The sequence below is a fragment of the Sus scrofa genome, chromosome X, assembly GCF_054392235.1.
Source record: "Sus scrofa isolate SSC_HxYL_T2T_F1_AM1 chromosome X, Sscrofa_HxYL_maternal_Yorkshire_Landrace_v2.0, whole genome shotgun sequence".
In the NCBI taxonomy this organism is placed as follows: Eukaryota; Metazoa; Chordata; class Mammalia; order Artiodactyla; family Suidae; genus Sus; species Sus scrofa.
In genome coordinates, this window is record NC_139401.1 from 66,319,695 (window position 1) to 66,340,407 (window position 20,713).

General features: G+C 42.5%; 2 protein-coding genes across 6 annotated transcripts in view; one reads left to right on the forward strand and one right to left on the reverse strand.

Moving 5' to 3' along the window:
* Positions 1-4,605: 4,605 nt before the first annotated feature.
* On the reverse strand, positions 4,606-7,724 carry PDZD11 (PDZ domain containing 11). Of its 4 annotated transcripts, none has more exon segments than NM_001001630.1 (7): positions 4,606-5,168; positions 5,327-5,387; positions 5,614-5,712; positions 6,016-6,072; positions 6,326-6,409; positions 6,831-6,930; positions 7,651-7,724. In NM_001001630.1, coding segments are annotated over 6 exon segments (423 nt in total). In that variant the 5' UTR covers positions 6,918-6,930; positions 7,651-7,724; the 3' UTR covers positions 4,606-5,133.
* Positions 7,725-7,888: 164 nt separating this feature from the next.
* KIF4A (kinesin family member 4A) overlaps positions 7,889-20,713 on the forward strand; it is a 127,992-nt gene continuing 115,167 nt past the window's right edge. Inside the window, exons 1-7 of one of the 2 annotated variants that reach the window (XM_085006759.1) lie at positions 7,889-7,974; positions 8,279-8,419; positions 8,527-8,641; positions 11,916-12,106; positions 14,910-15,002; positions 18,710-18,876; positions 19,106-19,200. In XM_085006759.1, the coding sequence (XP_084862885.1) occupies positions 8,300-8,419; positions 8,527-8,641; positions 11,916-12,106; positions 14,910-15,002; positions 18,710-18,876; positions 19,106-19,200 (781 nt within the window). In that variant the 5' untranslated portion in view covers positions 7,889-7,974; positions 8,279-8,299. The remainder of the gene's footprint in view (positions 7,975-8,278; positions 8,420-8,526; positions 8,642-11,915; positions 12,107-14,909; positions 15,003-18,709; positions 18,877-19,105; positions 19,201-20,713) is intronic. The other variant, XM_003360353.5, reaches the window with a different exon arrangement.

Genomic DNA, 20,713 nt, shown 5'->3' on the forward strand with positions numbered 1-20,713 from the left:
CCTTAAACAAAACAGTCTACTGAGGGAGTTCCCGCTATGGCTCAGTGGGTTGAGAACCTGACTTGCATCCATGAGGATGCAGGTTCAGCCCCTGGCCTTGCTCAGAGGGTTAAGGATCTGGCGTTGCCAAAAGCTGTGGTGTAGGTCACAGGCATGGCTTGGATCTGGTGGCTGTGGCATAGGCTGGCAGCTGCAGCTGATTCAACTCCTAGCCCAGGAACCTCCATATGCTGCAGGGATGGCCCTAAAAGGCAAAACAAAACAAAACAAAAAAACAGTCTCCTGAGACTGGACCTGTCCTAGGATGGTAGGCACTTGGTTTGTGGCCATAGCAGCCACTTTTCAAGAACCCAGTTTCTCTATTTTGCTTTTATTACATTCTAGCCTCTAAAAGACTAGGTTCTTTTTTTTCTTTATCTACCTTCTTTCTAAACATTTGTTTTATGCAGGTTCAGCTGCAGCTCTGGAACACAGCTGGCTAGAACTCTTGCAGCCTAATTTCTAGCAACATTCATGATTCAACTATTGCTGTTATTGTCTATGACATCACAAGTGGGTATTATGTTTTACTTGAAAAAGGGATCGAGGGAAGCTATAGAGAGACAAGCGGAGAGGAAGGGCAGGTACATTATTCTCTCCAAACCTCCACTAAATGTTTCAACTCTCTGCAACACATCCTCTTGTAGACATCAATCCTTTCAAGGAGACGTATAATATGTAGATTATGTACTAGATTGTGTATGGGCAGAAGGAGGAGATTATATGATCATCACATTAGTGAGTAGCAAGCCTGAGCAGAATAACAAAAGGAAAAGGGTATAACTACAATTGCTTCTGGCATACCCAGAGCTCAGTCCCAATGCAGAGGGTCTCTGGTACCGTTCACTTGGGAGGAGTTACCTGTGTCAGAGATCAGAAAGGTCATGGATTCAGGCTTCGAGGGCTCCTGATCCTAGGGAGGCATCATTACACCTTAGAAAGATCTATCCCTATCTACTAACTCTGGGTCTGAAGAAGTATCTTACCACAGTCTGGTCCCTGACATCATTTCTCATTTGTCCAGACAAGTTGCCACAAAGGAGGCATTAGAAAAATCCAGAGTCCTCAACAAGATGTTTATTGAGACCAGTGACAAAACCAGCTACAATGTGAAAAATCTAACACCTATTTCTCTTTATGATCCTTCCATTGCATTTGCCCCCAGCTATCCACTGCTTACTTTTTTGGATAACCCTGGCTTGTCCTACTGTGGGGTGGGGGTAGGTTTCATCTCCCCATCATACATTACAAAAGACTGGAATCATGTCTCTTTTGTACATCAACACACACACACACAAACGGCTATTCCAACACATGCCCTCTGCCCTTCCTTCCAGAGATAATTCACCTCCACTGAAGGAACAGGAGAATATTCTTTCTCCCAGGTTTGCTAGAGTAGGGAGGGTAAAAGCAAGAGAAGGCAAACTTCCCTTGCTGAGTTGATGGCCAGGCCAGTTTTTCTCCCTGACTGGTACTGAAGGGTAAATTGGACTGCGTCCCAAAGGAGCTCCCTGGTTTGCCTTTAAACGAAAGGGATCATAAGACAAAAATTCCTCTTCTGTGTCTCCTAGAAGATGCCCCTAGGAGTTGATATTTGACCCCATCCACCTCACCCTATTACCTTCCTTCCTTAACATACACTTCAGAGGTGAAATCCAACTGGAACCCTTCAGTCAGTCAGGCAACAAAAGCCATTGTTCTTGTTGATAGCTTAGGTTGTCTCTCTGCCTAATTTGATCCATTTATTGCATTTGGGCTTCCCAATACCAGTTCTTATCCCCCCAACTTCATGTTTATGGTTTAAATGCTTGACCATTTAAGCTCCTGTTAGGCTGAGGAGTAAAAGAGAGTCCCTGAAAATGCTACCCTATTTTCTTGACTGTTTCTCACAGCTACTGGGTGGGAAGTTTTTGCAGGGCCCAGAAATCACACCTTACCTTCTCTGACTGCTAAGACATCTACAGGGGATGCAGTTCTACAGCAGCCAGAATACCTCAAAGGTCGATACAGCTCCTTCTCCACTGTTTTATTATCCACGCCGTCAATAAACAGCTGGTCCTTTCACCTCAGCCTGCTATTTTTTATGTTTTTGTCTTTCCCAGGGCTGCACCCGAGGCACATGGAGGTTCCCAGGCTAGGGGTCTAATTGGAGCTGTAGCCACCAGCCTACGCCAGAGCCACAGCAACATGGGATCCGAGCTGCGTCTGCAACCTACACCACAGCTCACAGCAACATCGGATCCTTAACCCACTGAGCGAGGCCAGGGATCGAACCCACAACCTCATGGTTCCTAGTCGGATTTGTTAACCACTGAGCCTCGACAGGAACTCCCTCACCTCAGCCTCTTATTGCTTGTGCCTTCTTCACACTGTACCTACACCTCCACAATACAGTTGCATCATGCTGGTGCACCAATACAAAATCATTCCAAATACATCAAGATAAGAATCAATTTAGGGCAGGAAAGGTTTTGCCTCTTAGGCCCATGCACCTGGCTGGGACTTTTTGTTGTTTATCACACTTCTTAGATGAGTTGTTTTGAAATCTTGTGGAATTCCCTGGTGGTCTAGCAGTTGAGGATTCGGTGTTGTCACTGCTGTGGCTCGAGTTCGAATCCAGCCCCAGGAACTTCCACATGCCGAGAGTGCCGTCAAAAAAAGAAAAAAATGTTTTAACCCTAGCAAAAGTAGACTCTTTGTGCCTTTGTGCAAGCATCTCAGCCCCTAGTTTCTTCCTGAGATGGCCATTGGAGGGCAGCAGAGCAAACAGGAACATATATTCTATATGGTGGGGGGTGGGTTCCCTGGAAGCATAGAGACAGATTAATTCTACTCCCAGCTCTGCTCACCAGGATGTTGCTACCTAACAATGACACCAAGCCTCTAGAAGAGGTACCATAGTAGAACTGAGGGTAGAACTGATAGGAAGAACCAGAACTTCCTCACAGAGATATGCTACTACAATTTAGGACTGTTTCCCATATTTGAAGACTTATTCACCTTATTTAAAAATTCAGGGAGTTCCCATTGGGGTGCAGTGGAAACAAATCCAACTAGGAACCGTGAGGTTGCGGGTTCGACCCCTGGCATTGCTCAGTGGGTTAAGGATCCGGCACTGCCCTGAGCTGTGGCGCAGGTCACAGATTTGACTTGGCTTTGGCGTTGCTGTGGCTGTGGTGTAGGCTGGCAGCTACAGCTCCAATTCAACCCCTAGCCTGGGAACTTCCATATGCTGTGGGTACAGCCCTAAAAAGCAAAATAAATAAATAAATGAATAAAAATGAAAAATAGGAGTTCCTGTTGAGGTGCAGCGGAAACAAATCTAACTAGGAACCATGAGGTTGCAGGTTTCATCCCTGGCCTCACTCAGTGGGTTAAGGATCCAGCATTGCTGTGAGCTGTGGTATAGGTCACAGATGTGGCTCAGATCTGGCATTGCTGTGGCTGTGGCATAGGCCAGCAGCTGTAACTCCAATTAGACCCCTAGCCTGGTAGCCTGGGAACCTCCATATGCCCTAAAAAGCAAAATAAATAAATAAATATTTTTTAAAAATTCAGATATCGGAGTTCCCGTCGTGGCGCAGTGATTAACGAATCCGAGTAGGAACCATGAGGTTGAGGGTTCGGTCCCTGCCCTTGCTCAGTGGGTTAACGATCCAGCGTTGCCGTGAGCTGTGGTGTAGGTTGCAGACGCGGCTCGGATCCCGCGTTGCTGTGGCTCTGGCGTAGGCCGGTGGCTACAGCTCCGATTCAACCCCTAGCCTGGGAACCTCCATATGCCGCGGGAGCGGCCCAAGAAATAGCAACAACAACAACAACAACAAAAGACAAAAAAAAAAGACAAAAAGACAAAAAAAAAAATTCAGATATCCAGGCTCCACCTCAGACCAAAGGAATCACTCTCTGAGGGAAGGGCCTTGAAATATATACTGAAGATTCCCAGGATTCCTTCAAGGCAAATTTGGGACTTTCATTATGGGTTACTACTTCACCCAGTACCTCATTAGAATACTTTGTATTCTACATGGGTACTGTGAGTCTGCCAACCAAAGGTGTAAAGCTAGGCCTGGAATTGCTAACAATGGACTGGTAACTAAAGAACTAAGAAAATAGCAGAAGGTTATTTGGGAGCTGGGGTGAAGAAAAGGGGGAAATCAGCAGTCAGCACTACTCAACTTATGAGTTGGAAACTGGGAAGCAATTTCCCACTACTGTCCCTGAAAAGAAATGCATCCAAGCCTCTCCCTTAGTTTATGTTCCAGATGAAAGAATCTGGGAAAAGAGAAGACAGAACTATATGAATACTTCCCCCCTGCAGAGAAATGGCCACAGGTCATGGGAGAAGGGGCACTGTTTCTTCCAGTCCCCATCACCCTTATACCATTCCTCAGTTATACTGTAGATAAGGTTCCTGGCCTCTTCAATGTTCTGGCCAGAGAGAGATAGTTGAGGAGTAGGCATAGGGCTGCTCTGTTGCTTCTAGTGGCTCCTCTCTTTGGAATAGCTTTTATTTTTTCCTCAAAAGCAAAAACACCCAATCAGTATCATCCAAAAGTCACACCAGCATTTCCTTAGCATTGTTTTTTACTTTCTGGGGGGAGGAGATAGAAGGAGGGAGGAGGAAGGAAACAGGGATCCACTGGAGTCTCCAAAAGGTATGAGACTGGTAGCATAAGGACGGGATGAGATGGCCAGGTAGATAAGATGGGAGGTCCCCAAGATCCATTTTTCTATTGATTCATACACACTAATGAAAATGATGACATACATGGAATTGCCTAGCACATGGTATTCAACAAATGTCAGCTGCCTTCTCTAGCAAGGGTTCTCCACAGGCTAAGGGTACCTAGACATCGCCATCCTTCTCCTTTCAGGAAATGAAGCTCACCTGGAAAACTAGGGAACTTAAAGTGCAGTACAGTTGAGAAAATGCAGTTGGCTGGCTGGCTCAGTGCAGAGACTGGCTGTCTCCCCATCCCCCTCGCTCCCCTCTGCCAGGGTGGGGCTGAGAGTAGAGCTCCCCAAGTGACTTCCCTGAGGCCTAGCTAGCTTGTCCTAGAAGATTCCATGTGGAGGGCTGAGGGTTGTGAGTCTCTAGTGCACAGTCCTCTCTTTCTGGCGATGATAATCTGGGGAAAAAAGAAAGAAAAGGAGGAAAACAGCAGGTTATTTTCCGGCCTGAGCTCCCAATTCCCCACCCCCAACTTGTGGGGCCTCCAGTAATCAGTATTTAAAGAGCTCCTATCAAGGATTCAGCCCGGTAAGCCAAAAAGAGAGTGGCACTTACTGTAGGGAAAAAAGCGGACACGCATGCTGATTTCACGAGCTGTCTTCAGGATCTCAACAGCCTAGAAGGAACACAGCAGCTTGTACAAATGAAGAGATATGACCCGGGACAGAATCAGAACAGGAGGAAAACAGTTTGCCACTCGAACCTTCTGGGTCACTGACAGCTGCTTCCCTCGTATCAAGGAGAGGTTCTTTCTTATCAAGTTATGGATTAGGCTAATCCTGTCCACTCTCGCCTACCTGGGATGGCTTCATGCCTCACCACAGACCAAGTCCTGTGCTCACCTTGCTGTGCTCAATATCTTGGAAATCCACATCGTTCACAGCTAGGACTTGGTCCCCTTCCTGAAGTCCTGCTCGATGTGCATCAGAGTCAGGAATCACCTGTTGGAAAGGACAGAATATATATAATAAAGGTGGGATAATTTCAAAGAATGTAAGTGAAATTAAGTCCTATTCAAATGTAAGGCACTATTTTAAGTGTGTGTTTGTGTGTGTGTGAGAGACAACATAGGTAAATAGGTGGCTTGCCAAGTGGGAAGTTTTAAGTGGGCAAAGAAGGGTATCCCCAGCATGCCCCTTCTATGAGTCTACTGAATCATCCTTCTCCCCACCCTTGGAACATCAGGGTTCTGCAATCTGATAACAAAGGAAGTGGCTCCATTATTGCCTATGAGGCACACGCACCTTGGAGATGAAAATGCCTAGCTGGGAGGCCTTTCCTCCTCGGATATTAAATCCCAACTGTAAGACAAGAGCACAGAATGGGGGCTCAATACAGACAACAAACACAAAAACATTGAGTAGCATAACTGTACAATAGCTTGGCTTGTGTCCCTCGGAGAGAAGTCAGAAGTTATGGAAGTGGTGTATCAGCTTTTCTGTCCATAAAAGTTTCTTTACCTCCCTAGCTATTTCCCAATCCATCTCTCAACCATGGCAAACTTCTGGGCCTGGTTCTAGCAGGGAATATGAGGCAATTTTTCCATAAGCTCACCTGAGCTCCAGGGGGTTTCTTTAGTGTGACGATGCGGGGAAGAAACTGGGTCAACTCATTGTTGTAGTCTGGGTGGTATACTCTCTGCAAGACACAGCAACCCAAGAAAGCTTACTACCAGTCTACCTTCTGGTAGTCTACCAATCTACCTTCATCTAGAACACAAATCTATCACCCTGAAGCCAGGATAATGTGAAGTCATGGACTTAGTTTAAGTAGAACAGATAACACTGTCCGAATGGGTAGATGGATAGCATGGGGAAATGTTAGCAGCCCAGTAGATCCCCATTTCTTTACCTCAAGAGAAAGGATTTCCCAGAATTCTTTGGTGTAAATGGCCTCTGGCAGGTTTCCCTAAGAAGATCTCAGTGGACCCAGATGCTCAGAATCCAGCTGACTAAGATTAATTCTCCACTGAGCTTTCTAACCCTACCATCCTAGCTTTCATGTATCATCTCATGCTCATGGGAAAAAGCCCTTACTCAAGGGTACAGATGGTTCCCACCTCATGAGGAGGAATCCATGCTGGGGGATTCTCGTAGGCAGGCAGGAAAACCACCGGGTAGTCATCGTAAGGAATCCGGCTGTCCATCTCTACTAAGGCCCTGGAATGTAAGGGTAAATCAAAACTGACGACTATGGTTCAAAAGGCAAAAAAGCTCAGAAGTTTCAGAAACTAATTCCAACTTATCCTAAGGCTGTCAGTCTATAGGCCCAGCCCACCTCTAGGTGATAAAGATTTGGGGAGAGAAGGGAGAAAACCATCAACTTTGCTGAATATCTGGATGCCAAGCAACCTGTTAGATACACTACAGAAGTGATCTCCTTTCTCACAACACTCCTGCAAAATAAATATTACCCTCTTCATTCTAGAGAAGAGGAAATCAGGATCGCGTCTAAAAAATATGTGACTACTAGAGTTCCTGCTGTGGCACAGGGGGTTAAGGATCTGACTGCAGCAGCCTGGGTCGCTGCAGAGGCATAGGTTCAATCCCTGGACTGGCGCAGTTGGTTAGGGATTCGTAACTGCCACAGTCGCTGCTACGGCTGGGATTGGATCCCTGGCCCAGCAACTTCCATTTGCCGTTAGTGCGGCCGAAAAAGAAAGAAAAAAAAATGTAACTACTTTGGAAATCCAACGGAGCGCACACTCCAACTATCCACACGGACTGAGGGCAAGGCACTGCCCCACATTCTCTAATGTGATCGGTAACGGCGTAGGTCCCCAGATCGACCCTTCCTTTACCACCAGCCACTTTCCAGATCCCCGACCCGAATCCTGCTAGAGTCCCGCGCACACGACGCAATACAGGTCGTCGTACTACCTCTCCCACCCGCAGGCCTCAGCCACCTCAGGTTCCGCTCACAGTCAATTCGGTCTGGGAACCGGAAGCGGATGTTCGGCTGCGTCGGAAAGGGGCGGGGTCAGGGTGCGACGCGCGGGCCCTCCCCTCCCAAACGCGTCTTTCTGAGCGCGTCGCGTACGTGCTGGGCCCGCAGGTTGTCTGCGCTTCCATTGGCTGGCGCCTCCAGATTTGAAACTTGGCGGTTAAAGCTCCGGTTGGGACGGGGCGGCGGGAGACGAGGGAAGGGACGTTCAGTTTGGTGAGTTAAGGGGGCACATCTTAGTTCAGGATCTGCCTTTCCCGGTACCGTGGGGCTTTGGTTCTTTGTCGTCGTCTCCTCTGGGCTTTTCCTTTCCATTTCAGACGCCACTTCGCTCTCTTCATTCTGGCCGAAAGGGCAGTCCTGTCGTGGCCAGGTCTGAGGGACAGTGACTTTCCTGAGGCAGAGATCCCGCTGGGAGGCGGAGGCTGCCGCCTTAGGCTATCGCTCTCTTCCCTAACCCACCTCACCCTTGGAGGAGGGCCAGGACTGAGGGACGACACTCTCCCACCCCTGCCGACCTACCAAGATTCATCACCGAGCATCTTTTTTTTTCTGCCCCTGCAGAGACCGTGCCGAGGTAGGATCATGAAGGAAGAGGTGAAGGGCATTCCTGTAAGAGTGGCACTGCGATGTCGCCCTCTGGTCCCCAAAGAGATTAGTGAGGGCTGCCAAATGTGCCTTTCCTTCGTACCCGGGGAACCTCAGGTGCGTAGCCAAGTTCTGGGCCTGCCTGTGAACAGCTGGGGCCAAATGGCAGTGAGGGGCGTGGTCTGGCCTTTTTTTTCTTACTCCTTTTCCCTTGTCTTCTCTAGGTGGTGGTTGGTACTGATAAATCCTTTACCTACGATTTTGTATTTGACCCCTCTACTGAACAGGAGGAAGTCTTCAACACAGCTGTAGCACCACTCATAAAAGGCATATTTAAAGGTGAGGCTCTTTGATTCTTGAGCATACACTACGTGTCAGGCACTATGATGAGGTGCTGCCAGTACAACCATGAATGAGACATAAGTTCTGCCCTCAAAAAACCAATAGCCTAGGAACTCAGTCTCACTTGTCTGAACCCTTGAAACTAGTTTTATACTATATTTGTTTTCTATGGTTCTGCTCATCTTTGACTTGTATACATTTTTGTTTGTTTGTCCTGGCATATCATTAGATTCTAAAGCTCTTTGATGAGTGCTGATGAAGATCAGTGTGCCAGTCTACTTGAGGCCCAGGCACTGCAAAGCCTGTTGAGGGATTCAGAGATAAATAATATATCTTCCATGGCCCCGAGGAGTTCAAAGTCCAGGGATAGGAGCGGAAGTAGATGACTACATACAGAAGAAATACATAAGAAATTTTAAATGTTTAACTTCTCTCTTTAAGAAAAAATATTTTAAAAGTTAAAACCTTTGAGGTTTCCTAAAGCCCCTAAAAACTCTGGCCAGAGTATTTTTTATTTATTTCTACTCTTTCTATTTTGTTTATATTTACTGCAGAAGCTAAGGCTTTATTATTTTATTTATATTTACTGCAGGAGCTAAGGCTTTATTATTTTATTTATATTTATTGCAGAAGCTAAGGCTTTATTAATAAGGTGTTATTGAAGACCATAGCAAAGTTCTGAAGAAAAGAGCAGTGCCTGAGAGGTATCTAATTGTTACTCTAGTACAGAGGTTATTCAGGATTCAGAGCAGAGGGCTGTTTAAAAGAAGTAGAACCAAGGCACAATAGTCCCTTAAAGTTGAAAGGGACATTTGTACATCATCTAGTCTAACATTCCATCCTAAGAAAAATACTTTCTAGCAATATCTCTGTTAAGTGAACTTCCAACATCTGGTTAACATTTTTTTTCTTGGACAGGGATATCACTGACTCCTACTCCTGTTGATTGGTTTTTGTCTGTTAGTATTTGTTTTATGTATTTGGGTGCTCCTATATTGGGTGCATATATGTTGATGAGTGTAATATCCTCTTCTTGTATTGATCCTTTTTTGATTGGTTTTTGGACAACTCTAATTGTGTTAGATTATACTGAGATGAAATTCGCTTCCTGGTAATTTCTACCCAGTGATGTTAGTTCATCCATCTAAACAAACAGACACCTTCTTCCAGGGAACAGCTATTCGCATATTTTTCTTTCACTTTTTTTTTAATGATGTCATGGCTCAGGATGCATTGAACACTTTGTTTCAAATTTCTTAAATGTTAAAACAGTAACCTCAAACTTACAGAAATATTGCAAGAACAGCATAAAGAACTTTTTTTTCCTGAACCATTTGGGATAAGTTGTTGACCTGAATAAATTGATGGCCCCCTGAATACTTTAGTGTATATTTACTACAAACAAGAACTTTCTCCTACATAACTATAGTACAGCCATCAAAATCTTGAAATTAGCATTGCTACATCACTATCATCTAGTCCTCAAACCACATTCAAGTTTCATCACTTGTCCCAACAATGTCCTTTATAGAAAATCGATCCAGTTCAAAACCATATGCTGTATCTAGTTGTACTGCCTCTGTGGTCTCCTTCATTCTAAAACTCCTTCAGTCTTTTTTTTTTTTGACCTTCACGATCATGACACTTTTGAAGATCACAGGCCATTTACTTTGTAAGCTGTTTTTCAATTTTGGTTTGTCTGATGTTTATTTATGATTGAATTCAAATTGTGTATCTTTAGCAGGAATATCACAGAAGGGGTGCTGTATTCTCATTAAATTCTATTGGGCAGCACATGATTTTGGTTTGTTGTGTTACTGCTGATGTTCATTTTGATCATTTGATGAAAATGATATCTGCCAGGCTTCTCCGCTATAAAGTTAATCTTTTTCCTATTTACATATTTGGAGGACCATTATTTGATTCTGCCTAAGTCTCTTCTAATTAATCATCCCCCTTTCCTTTAGCCATTTCTGAAAAAATGTGGTATCCAGACCCTTCCTTATCTTACCTTCCTCAGAATGTACCTTCATAGCTTAGTAAGAGCACTATAGTTCTACTTTCATACTCTTAGCTTGGGAAACTATAAGAATTAAATTATAGTCTTTAGAGGCAATATAAAGTAGAAAATCATTCCAATATATGTATGTTTGGTTAACATAGCTCTCAGTTGCAGAGATAAAGCCAGTATTTTTCAATCAACAACACTCTGAGTTGTTTGTAAAAAGTACCAAAACTTGGTTTCCTCAATTATTACTATATATACATATATATTGTATTGCAGAAGATTATGGAATGTTCTGTTGCCCCAGAGACATGCCAGGTGATAATAGCACTCTATGACTGTGAAAATCTCAATTTAACATCTTAAGATCATCCATAACATCAAGGTCTTCATTTAGACGAATAAGTTCTTTCCAAAAGAAAAAAAAAAGCAAAGGACATATATTACACTGAATCATATTTAAATGATGACATTTCTATGAGGAGCTTGATAATATGGTCCACATGCAGTCTGAGAGTTCAAATAGGGTGTGGATGCTTCCATTGACTGTAAAAAGCAACTTTTTTGCCTTTTTAAATGAAGACTCTGTTATCAAAGAGACACATGTTGGAGTTCCTTTTATTTATGCGGCTTCTAAGACTTTCCTTTAATTCCCACAATTTAGAATTGTTCAAAGTGGACAGAAAGTAGAATTATAAAGCTCTGAATGGCTTTTAGACAATGACTTGGCCACCTTCATTATCTGTCATATCTTTAAGTGTTTTACTTCCTAGCTGTTTTTTTTTTTTTTTTTGCTTTTTAGGTCCTCACCCATGGCATATGGAGGTTCCCAGGCTAGGGATCAAATCGTCGTTATAGCTGCTGGCTTAGGCCACAGCCACAGCAACATGGGATCCAAGCCACATTTGCAACCTAAACCACAGCTCATGGCAATACCAGATCCTTAACCCACTGAGCGAGGCCAGGGATTGAACCTGTGTCCTCATGGATGCTAGTCAGATTGGTTTCCACTGAACCACAACAGGAACTCCTCCTTTACTTCCTAGCTTTTAAGAGCTATCAAGAAAGGCACACATTCTGCTTATTTGGAATAATGCAAAGTTATTGCACCCATATAAGCTTTCCTTGTGTCTAACATTCCTAAGAGACCTTTTTGGTCAGAGAGCAGTCTCAGTTTTGTTACAAGTAATTGCTGAAGGAAAAGGAGTATATTGATTGGATGAAAATGTGTGAGCGCCACTGTGCATGTGACTTCTATTTTGCCAGGATACAATGCAACTGTTCTGGCCTATGGGCAGACTGGCTCTGGAAAAACCTATTCAATGGGAGGTGCATACACTGCAGAGCAAGAAAATGAACCAACAGTTGGGGTCATTCCTAGGGTAATACAACTGCTCTTCAAAGAAATTGATAAAAAGAGTGACTTCGAATTTACTCTGAAAGTATCATACTTAGAGGTAAGTGGTTTGTCTTTAGTTATTCTTTTTTTTTTTTTTTTGTCTTTTGTCTTTTTTTTGTTGTTGTTGTTGTTGTTGCTATTTCTTGGGCCGCTCCCGCGGCATATGGAGGTTCCCAGGCTAGGGGTTGAATCAGAGCTGTAGCCACTGGCCTACGCCAGAGCCACAGCAACGCGGGATCCGAGCCGCGTCTGCAACCTACACCACAGCTCACGGCAACGCCGGATCGTTAACCCACTGAGCAAGGGCAGGGACCGAACCCGCAACCTCATGGTTCCTAGTCGGATTCGTTAACCACTGCGCCACGACGGGAACTCCCTGTCTTTAGTTATTCTGAATTCAGATTACCTTTGAGTAGAAAAATAAATCTAAATCCTATTTTTTTCCTGGCATGACTCAAATGAATAAATTATGTTTTTAGTAAATTACATTTTTTTTTTTGTCTTTTTGCTATTTCTTGGGCCGCTCCCGTGGCATATGGGGGTTCCCAGGCTAGGGGTCGAATCGGAGCTGTAGCCACAGGCCTATGCCAGAGCCACAGCAACTCGGGATCCGAGCCGAGTCTGCAACCTACACCACAGCTCACAGCAACGCCGGGTCCCTAACCCACTGAGCAAGGCCAGGAATCGAACCCGCAACCTCATGGTTCCTAGTCGGATTTGTTAACCACTGCGCCATGACGGGAACTCCAGTAAATTACATTTTAATAAACTGATAGTGAAAACTTACTGGCTCACTTGGCTCTGACTCCCACCCAGTTCTTTCCTTGATATCAGAAGAGTCTGTTTAATCTGATCATTAGAGGAATTGGCATTGCTATATAAAATGATGATAGGAATCTTTTAATTCCAATTTGGCCTCTATTATTGATTCCCTGTAGAGTCTGTTGAAAGATATTTGATATCACTTTACTGTTTTGAGACTTGAGTGATAATGAAGAATGTTATAGAAATTGGGTGGAGTATTGAGCCGTGTAAGTGTTTATTCAACAGATATTTACTGAGTACCTACTATATTACAGGCCCTATTCTAGGTATTTGGGACACATTAGTGAGCAAGACAGATAAAATACCTGCCTTTGTTGGTTTTCATTCTAGCATGTGTCAGTATATAAGTCGGTTGACCCATTATAGCTAACCTCATGATACCAAAAACACATGTTTAGGGAACTTAATGGCTTTTGGGAAATTAGCTGGTTGATTCTATAGCAGTGATAAGATGTCTTACCTTTAAGAAGCAATAATTAAATGTATATAATTTAAGCATGCAATTTTTTTTTTTTTTTGTCTTTTTGCTATTTCTTGGGCCGCTCCCATGGCATATGGAAGTTCCCAGGCTAGGGGTCTAATCGGAGCTGTAGCCACCGGCCTACGCCAGAGGCACAGCAACAGGGGAATCCGAGCCGCGTCTGCAACCTACACCACAGCTCACAGCAACGCTGGATCGTTAACCCACTAAGCAAGGGCAGAGACCGAACCCGCAACCTCATGGTTCCTAGTCGGATTCATTAACCACTGCGCCACGACGGGAACTCCCCCAAGCATGCAATTTTAAATTGATGTGAACACTTCATCCTGAGGTTGAATCTCAATGTGTTAATAGGTATAGGACATACAGAGTTGTAAGATAGGGAGTTAAACATCATTAAGATAAGCCTTCTTGAGGAATCTTACAAAAATTGATACAAAAGAACTTACTTATAAAACAGAAAGAAACTCACAGATTTCAAAGTCAAATTATGGTTACCAAAGGGGAAACCATGGAGGAGGACGAATAAATTAGGAGGTTGAGGTTAACATATACACACTACTCTATGTAAAATAGATAACTACCAATGACATACTGTATAGCACAGGGAAATCTACAAAATATTCTGTAATAACCTATATGGGAAAAGAATCTGAGAAAGAATAGGTATATGTATAACTGATTCACTTTACTATATACCCAAAACTAATACAACATTGTAAATCAACAATAATCCAATAAAAATAAAAATAAAAAAAGATTAGCCTTCCCGAATCTCTTGATTAACCCGCTTGTGGCCAAGGTAACCAAATGTAAAAATAACTTAGGAACCTGGTTATATTAAATAGTAGCAACAGCAATAATAGCAAATACTTATTATGGTGCTTACTGTGTGCAAATACTGTTTTAGTACTTAAAGTTCTGGTTGCTTCCCTCTTCCACCCTCCACTAAGGATCTGTTACTTACATTTTAACCAAACTGGTGAAGGTAAGTTTTGTTATGACACTATCAAAGAACTGAATTTGGGCACTCTTGTAACCTTTCATTGTGTCTGCTATTTTTTTTTTTATCCTTTTCAGGGCTGCACCCTCAGGATATGGAAGTTCCCAGGCTAGGGGTTGAGTCGGAGCTACAGCTATCAGCCTACACCACAGCCATAGTAACGTGGGATCCGAGACGCATCTGTGACCTACACCACAGCAAACAGCAATGCAGGATCCTTAACCCAGGGATTGAACCCACATCCTCATGGATCCTAGTCAGCTTCGCTTCTACTGAGCCACAACGGGAACTCCCATGTCTGCTATTTCTAAGAAACACTGTCTCAAGAGAGCCCTCTCAATTTTGTTTCAAATAATGTGTGAATTTATTCTTATAAATGTCAAATGATTATATGTAGGGTTAAAACCCTTTTCTTATTTATAAAAATAATGTTTATTATAAAAAATGTTGATAAAGTTACAAAGAATTTTAAAAATTTTGCTGTGATCCCACCACTCCTCAATTACCACTCTTAACATCTTGTCTTTACCACTTTGTTTCCAACAATATCAGATTTACAATGAAGAAATCTTGGATCTTCTATGCCCATCTCGTGAGAAAGCACCTCAAATAAATATACGAGAGGATCCTAAGGAAGGCATAAAGGTCTGTTTGTCTCTCATTTGATGTTATTGAAAAATGTTGACAACTACTAAATTTCGCAGTCCTTTTATTTGCCACTGTGGTGTTTTTTGTTTGTTTGTTTTTTGTTTTTTTATTTTTAGGGCTGCACCCATGCCATATGGAGGTTCCCAGGCCAGGGGGTCTGATCAGAGCTACAGCTGCCGGCCTACACCACAGCCACAGCAATGTGGGATCCCAGCTGCGTCTGTGACCTACACCACAGCTCATGGCAACACTGGATCCTTAACCCACTGAGCGAGGCTAGGGATCGAACCCGCAACCTCATCGTTCCTAGTTGGATTGTTTCCACTGTGCCACAACAGGAACTCTGCCACTGTGGTTTTAAATGACTACTAACATCTCAGTCTTTAAGATTTTGTGTGGTCCTAATTCCCTTTGTTAATCTAGAATTCCTAGATGGGAGTTCTTGTGAGAAAGGGAGTTTTATCATCTTCCTGTTACCTCTTGAAGGAACGCTAATATCAATTAAATATTTATTAGCTATTTATAGAGTTCTAAGGCTGGGCTGTTCAGTATAGTAGCCACTAGCCACAAACAGCTATTTAAACTTTTTTTTTTGGCTGTACTCACGGCATGTGGAAGTTCCCAGGCCAAGGACTGAACCTACACCACAGCAACAACCTGAAACCCTGCAGTCACAATGCCATATCCTTAACCCACTGTGCCACAAGGGAACTCCTATTTAAACTTAAATGAATTAAAATTGAATATAGTTTGGAATTCTCTAAGTCACACCAGCACATATCAAGTGCTTAATAGCTACACGTGGCTAGATAGCGCAGATATAGAACATATGGATGGTTATAGAAAATTCTGTTGGACAGCACCTATAGTAGACATTGTGCTAGATCCTTGGGATGATATTTAAGAAGTAAAATTACATAAAATTTTAAAAAAATTTATAAGTACTATAGGAAGAAGAGACCAATTATTTGAGAGGCTTCTGTCGCATGGTATAGATGTAGGATAAGGAGCTATACCTGAACAGAGTTTGAGAGGTTGGGAGTTTTGTATATGACAGTGGGCCACATCCAGAAGCCGGTGTTAAAAATGGGTAGAGTCGGAATTCCCACTGTGGCGCAATGGATTAAGAATCTGAAAGCAGCGGCTTGGGTTGATGCCAATGCACGGGTTTGATCCTTGGCCCTGTCAGTGAGTTAAAGGATCTGGCATGTACATGTCGCCACAGCTACACCTCAGATTCAATTCCTGGCCAGGAACTTCCATATGCTATAGGTGCAGGCATAAAAAAATAAAAAGGTTAAAATGGTAAATTTTCTGTTATGCATATTTTATCATGACATAAAGCAAAGAAATAATCTAATTAGAATGTAAGCAAAAGTCATTTTTAAAAAGGAGTTCCTGTTGTGGCTCAGTGGAACAGAACCCAACTAATATCCATGAGGTTGAGGGTTTGATCCCTGGCCTCGCTCAGTCAGTTAAGGATCTGGCATTGCCACAAGCTGTGGTATAGGTTTGCAGATGCGGCCTGGATTTGGATTTGGCTTTGCTATGGTTGTGGTGTAAGCCGGCAGCTACAGCTCCAATTTGACCTCTAGCCTGGAAACTTCATATGCCATGGGTGCAGCCCTAAAAAGAAAAAAATGAAAATAGGCAGTTTGATTCTAGTACCAGTGGGAGAATTTGAGGTTGAAAGTAGATGAGAACAGAGTAGTACAGACTTAGGAAACCTTAGTAAAATAATACCTTATTCATCTTCCTCTCCTTATTTTCTTCCCTACTCAGAAAGTAGGGGCAGGGAGCAGGTGCTTGAGCGGCAGGTGCCTGTGCTTCTGATTTTTTTTCCTTCTGGGTCATTAAGTTATTTGCTGGGCACTAAAGCAAGGCTTGAAGGTGCAGACTTATTTTGAAAGCCTGATAAGCATGGAATACAGGAAGACAATATGGGTGTTGGGAATAAGAAACTTGGGTAAAATGCATCTTTTTGCTATCACCAAAAAGAAAATTAGCACTGAGCTGGCCCTTAACCCAGTTCTAAGATCTTTTACATGTACCATACTAAGGCAGGAATTAAATCCCAAGCATTATTTGAGGGCAAATTTGCCATGCAGAGAAGTGTGAATTTCTGACTCAAATTGGGATGGTAAGGACAAGTTTGTAAGCACTCTTTAGATGGGATGGATGAAATATAATTTAGTAAAGAAGTAAGGGTATTCTTGTAGTAAGTATTTACTTAAGCAGGAAAACAGAAAATATAGTCTTGGGGGTAATAAGACTAGATCAGTATGTCTGGATTAGAGGATACGGGTTGGGAAGTAGTAGAAGGTATGTTAGGACCACATTATGAAGCCAGACTAAAGAGCTTAGTTTCTGTCCCTGTGAATAGTACATAAGCTACTTAATACTTGCGAATGAAGAATTGCAGTGGCTGCTTTTACCAAGTTTTTATCTTATGTGTGTGTCTCCATCTCTGTTAGCTCCCGGGAGGTTAGGAGAGTATCTTAACGTCTCTTTGTACCCTCATTATCTAGCCTAGGGCTTAGGAGTTTGGTCACATTTTAGGAAGCAGGATTTTTGGAAAGTTAAATAAGAATAAATTGAAAAGGAGAAAGACTAGGATGAGGAAGGCCAATTGGGGAAACTTTGCCTTATTTTTCAGGCATGAAATGATATGAGCCTGGATTAGGCAGGTAGGTGTGGAAAGGGAAATAAAGCAATGGATTCAAAAGAAGAATGACTAGGAGTTGGTGACAACTGAGATATGGAGGAATAGGAGGAAGTAAAGGTGAATTTGAGGTTTTAAGAATAGAGATCTTAATAGTAATGGAGAAATAGTGGAGAGAATGAGCGTTGCTAGAAGGAAGATGAGTTTGGCTTACAATTAACTGATGTCAAAGTGTAAGTAACAGGCAGTTTGAAATGTAGGACTAGAAATTGGGGCCACAGGTGGAGCTGTGGGAGCTATGGAGTAATAAAATCATAGCATATTGGGGCTGGAAGGAACTTCATAATCATCTAGTTAGATCTCCAGAGGCTCCAAGAGATTTTAACTTGTACAAATTCTCTTGAGTAGATACAGCACCAAGCCTAGGACTCTGTTTTCCTGGCTTCTTAATCCAGTGGAAAATGTACCATGCCATTTGCCCTAGTGAAAATGAGGTATGAAATGGTTCCAAGATATAAGGAGGAACATAGGGCCACATGGAGGAGAAAGCAACAAAGAGAAATACTGCAATTATTTGTGTTGCCCTTGGTGTCCTTAGGACCAAAGCTTACTTTCACTTGGGGCTTCCTGGATGACATCTGTCCATTGCTACACTAAAATCTAAAGATCTTTTCTAGCTCCAGTACTGACTGGCATCCTTGTTTTGGAGGTCCCTAGTGGAGACTGGAGACCTTGGTTTGCAGTGATCACAGAGTTGCTAGTTAAAACAGTCCTCATTGCCATGACTATTTATCGAGGTTCTACTGGAACATCAAGACATTCTTTTCTTTCCTTTCCTTTTTTTTGGCCACAGCAAGTTCCCAGGCCACGGATCAAACCTGTGCCACAGCAGTAACCCAAGCCAGTAGCAATGACAATGCCAGATCCTTAACCTGTTAGGCCACCAGGGAACTCTCAGACATTTTCTTAAACTGCCAATCCTTACATTTCTGATTAAGTACTTGAAGTTGAATCATGAGAGTTTTTCCTTTCTCTGAATTAGATTGTGGGACTCACTGAGAAGACTGTTTTTGTTGCCCTGGATACTGTTTCCTGTTTGGAGCAGGGCAATAACTGTAGGACTGTGGCCTCCACAGCTATGAACTCCCAGTCATCCCGATCTCATGCCATCTTTACAATCTCCATAGAGCAAAGAAAGAAAAGTGACAAGTAAGTTACAGTTTAAAGAGTCAAGATTTTTTAACATCAGTTTTACTAAACTTGAATAACAGGTTGCTGCTTCAGTTGTTTCACAAATAAACAGACATCAGTAATTCTGTGTGCTAGTAACAAATGGAGCCATTTTGACTTGAAAGAAAATGAGAGCCATCAGGTGACCTTTGCTCACCTACCCTCAAGCTTGTGCACCATTCTCACTTGTGTCCTGTTATTATCACAGAAGTAGCAGCTTTCGCTCTAAGCTGCACCTCGTAGACCTTGCTGGATCAGAAAGACAGAAGAAAACCAAGGCTGAAGGGGATCGTCTAAAAGAGGGTAAGAGCAATTAAGGCCACAGTTGTAGATAAAAACTTCTGGTACTCTTATTGCTGTTGTTGGTATCTTGACTGGGATATTTCAGGTCACATTCTAATGGTAGCTGCAATTCAAGTTTGAGGCTGATTTCAGAAATAGTGAAAAATTGTTTCTTTCCCTTGCACTCATTTTCTAATTTAGGTATGAGATTTGGATCTGGCTCTTGGTTTGATTTCATCTGGCCCAGGCAAGTTTTAGCTTTTGTTTTCTTTTGTTTTACCCCCCAACTACTTATAATTAAAATCAATATCCTGATCCTGTCATCTCAAGTATTCACTATCCTCCCCCCCCCCAGATATTGTCACTTACAAACCTCATCAGCATGGTTTCCATATCTCCACTTAAGTTGTTGGATATAAATGATGACGCTCCTAAGGCTAGAAGAACCCCATGGTGTATGCTATTACAAAGCTGTATCTAGCATGATAGCGACCTGGTAATCTGCATGCTTTGGGAATGGTCTTTCAAGCAATTATTAATCTAACAAAAATTAACAGCCAACTCCCATTTCTCAATTTTGTACTTAGGGATCTCATGAAAGATTTCGTCAAATGCCTTGCTAAAGTCTAGATATACTATGTCTACCATATATCTCATAGCTACCAGCTTAGTAACAGTACAAAAAAAGAAATAAGGATTAGCCTAAATTGACTTTTTCTTAAGTGAATTCAAGCTGGCTTGTAGTGCTTATTCTTCCGTTTCTAGGTTCTTGCAAGCCATCCCTGTAATAATCTAGAAGACTTACATCAAACCTACTGGTCTGTAATTTATGGAATTAACTTTTACCTCTTTTTTTCAAAAATTGAAATTACATCTGCCCAGTCTTCTGGAACATCCTTCTCTGTGATCCCTCAAATATCACTGACACAGCCTTAGCGTTCTCGTTTGAAATTACTCTCAGTTCCCTCAGCTATAATTTATCTGGTCCAAGATATTTGAACTCTTATTAAAGTAGTTGAATTCTCGCTGACTACCTCTTTACTCATACTGGGCTTCAGTTCCCAAGAGGGAACTGAGAAGGCAGAAGCAGAAATAGTAATTGAGGAATTTTACCTCTTTGTCATTTATCATTATTACACTGCTGGCTTAGGGCAGAGACCTATTTCTTCCTCATTCAGGCTTTTTGTTCTGAATATATTTAAAAATGCCCTTTTTGTTCAATGTTTTTACTTTGAGATTTAGCCTTCTTAAGGCTATTTTTAAAAGTTTTTGTGCCTCCTTTATCTTTTTTTAGGTGTACAATCCTGAAGATTTTTTAAACAGCTTTACTGGGATACAATTCACATACCATAAAATTCACCCATTTACACTGTACACTTCAACAGACTTTAGTATATTCACAGCTGTGCAGCCATTACCACAATCTAATTTTAGAACATTTTCATCACCCCCCAAAAGAAAGTCATACCCATTAGTGGTCACTCCCCATTCCCACCCCCTTCTCTAGCCCTGGGCAACCACTAACCTATATTTC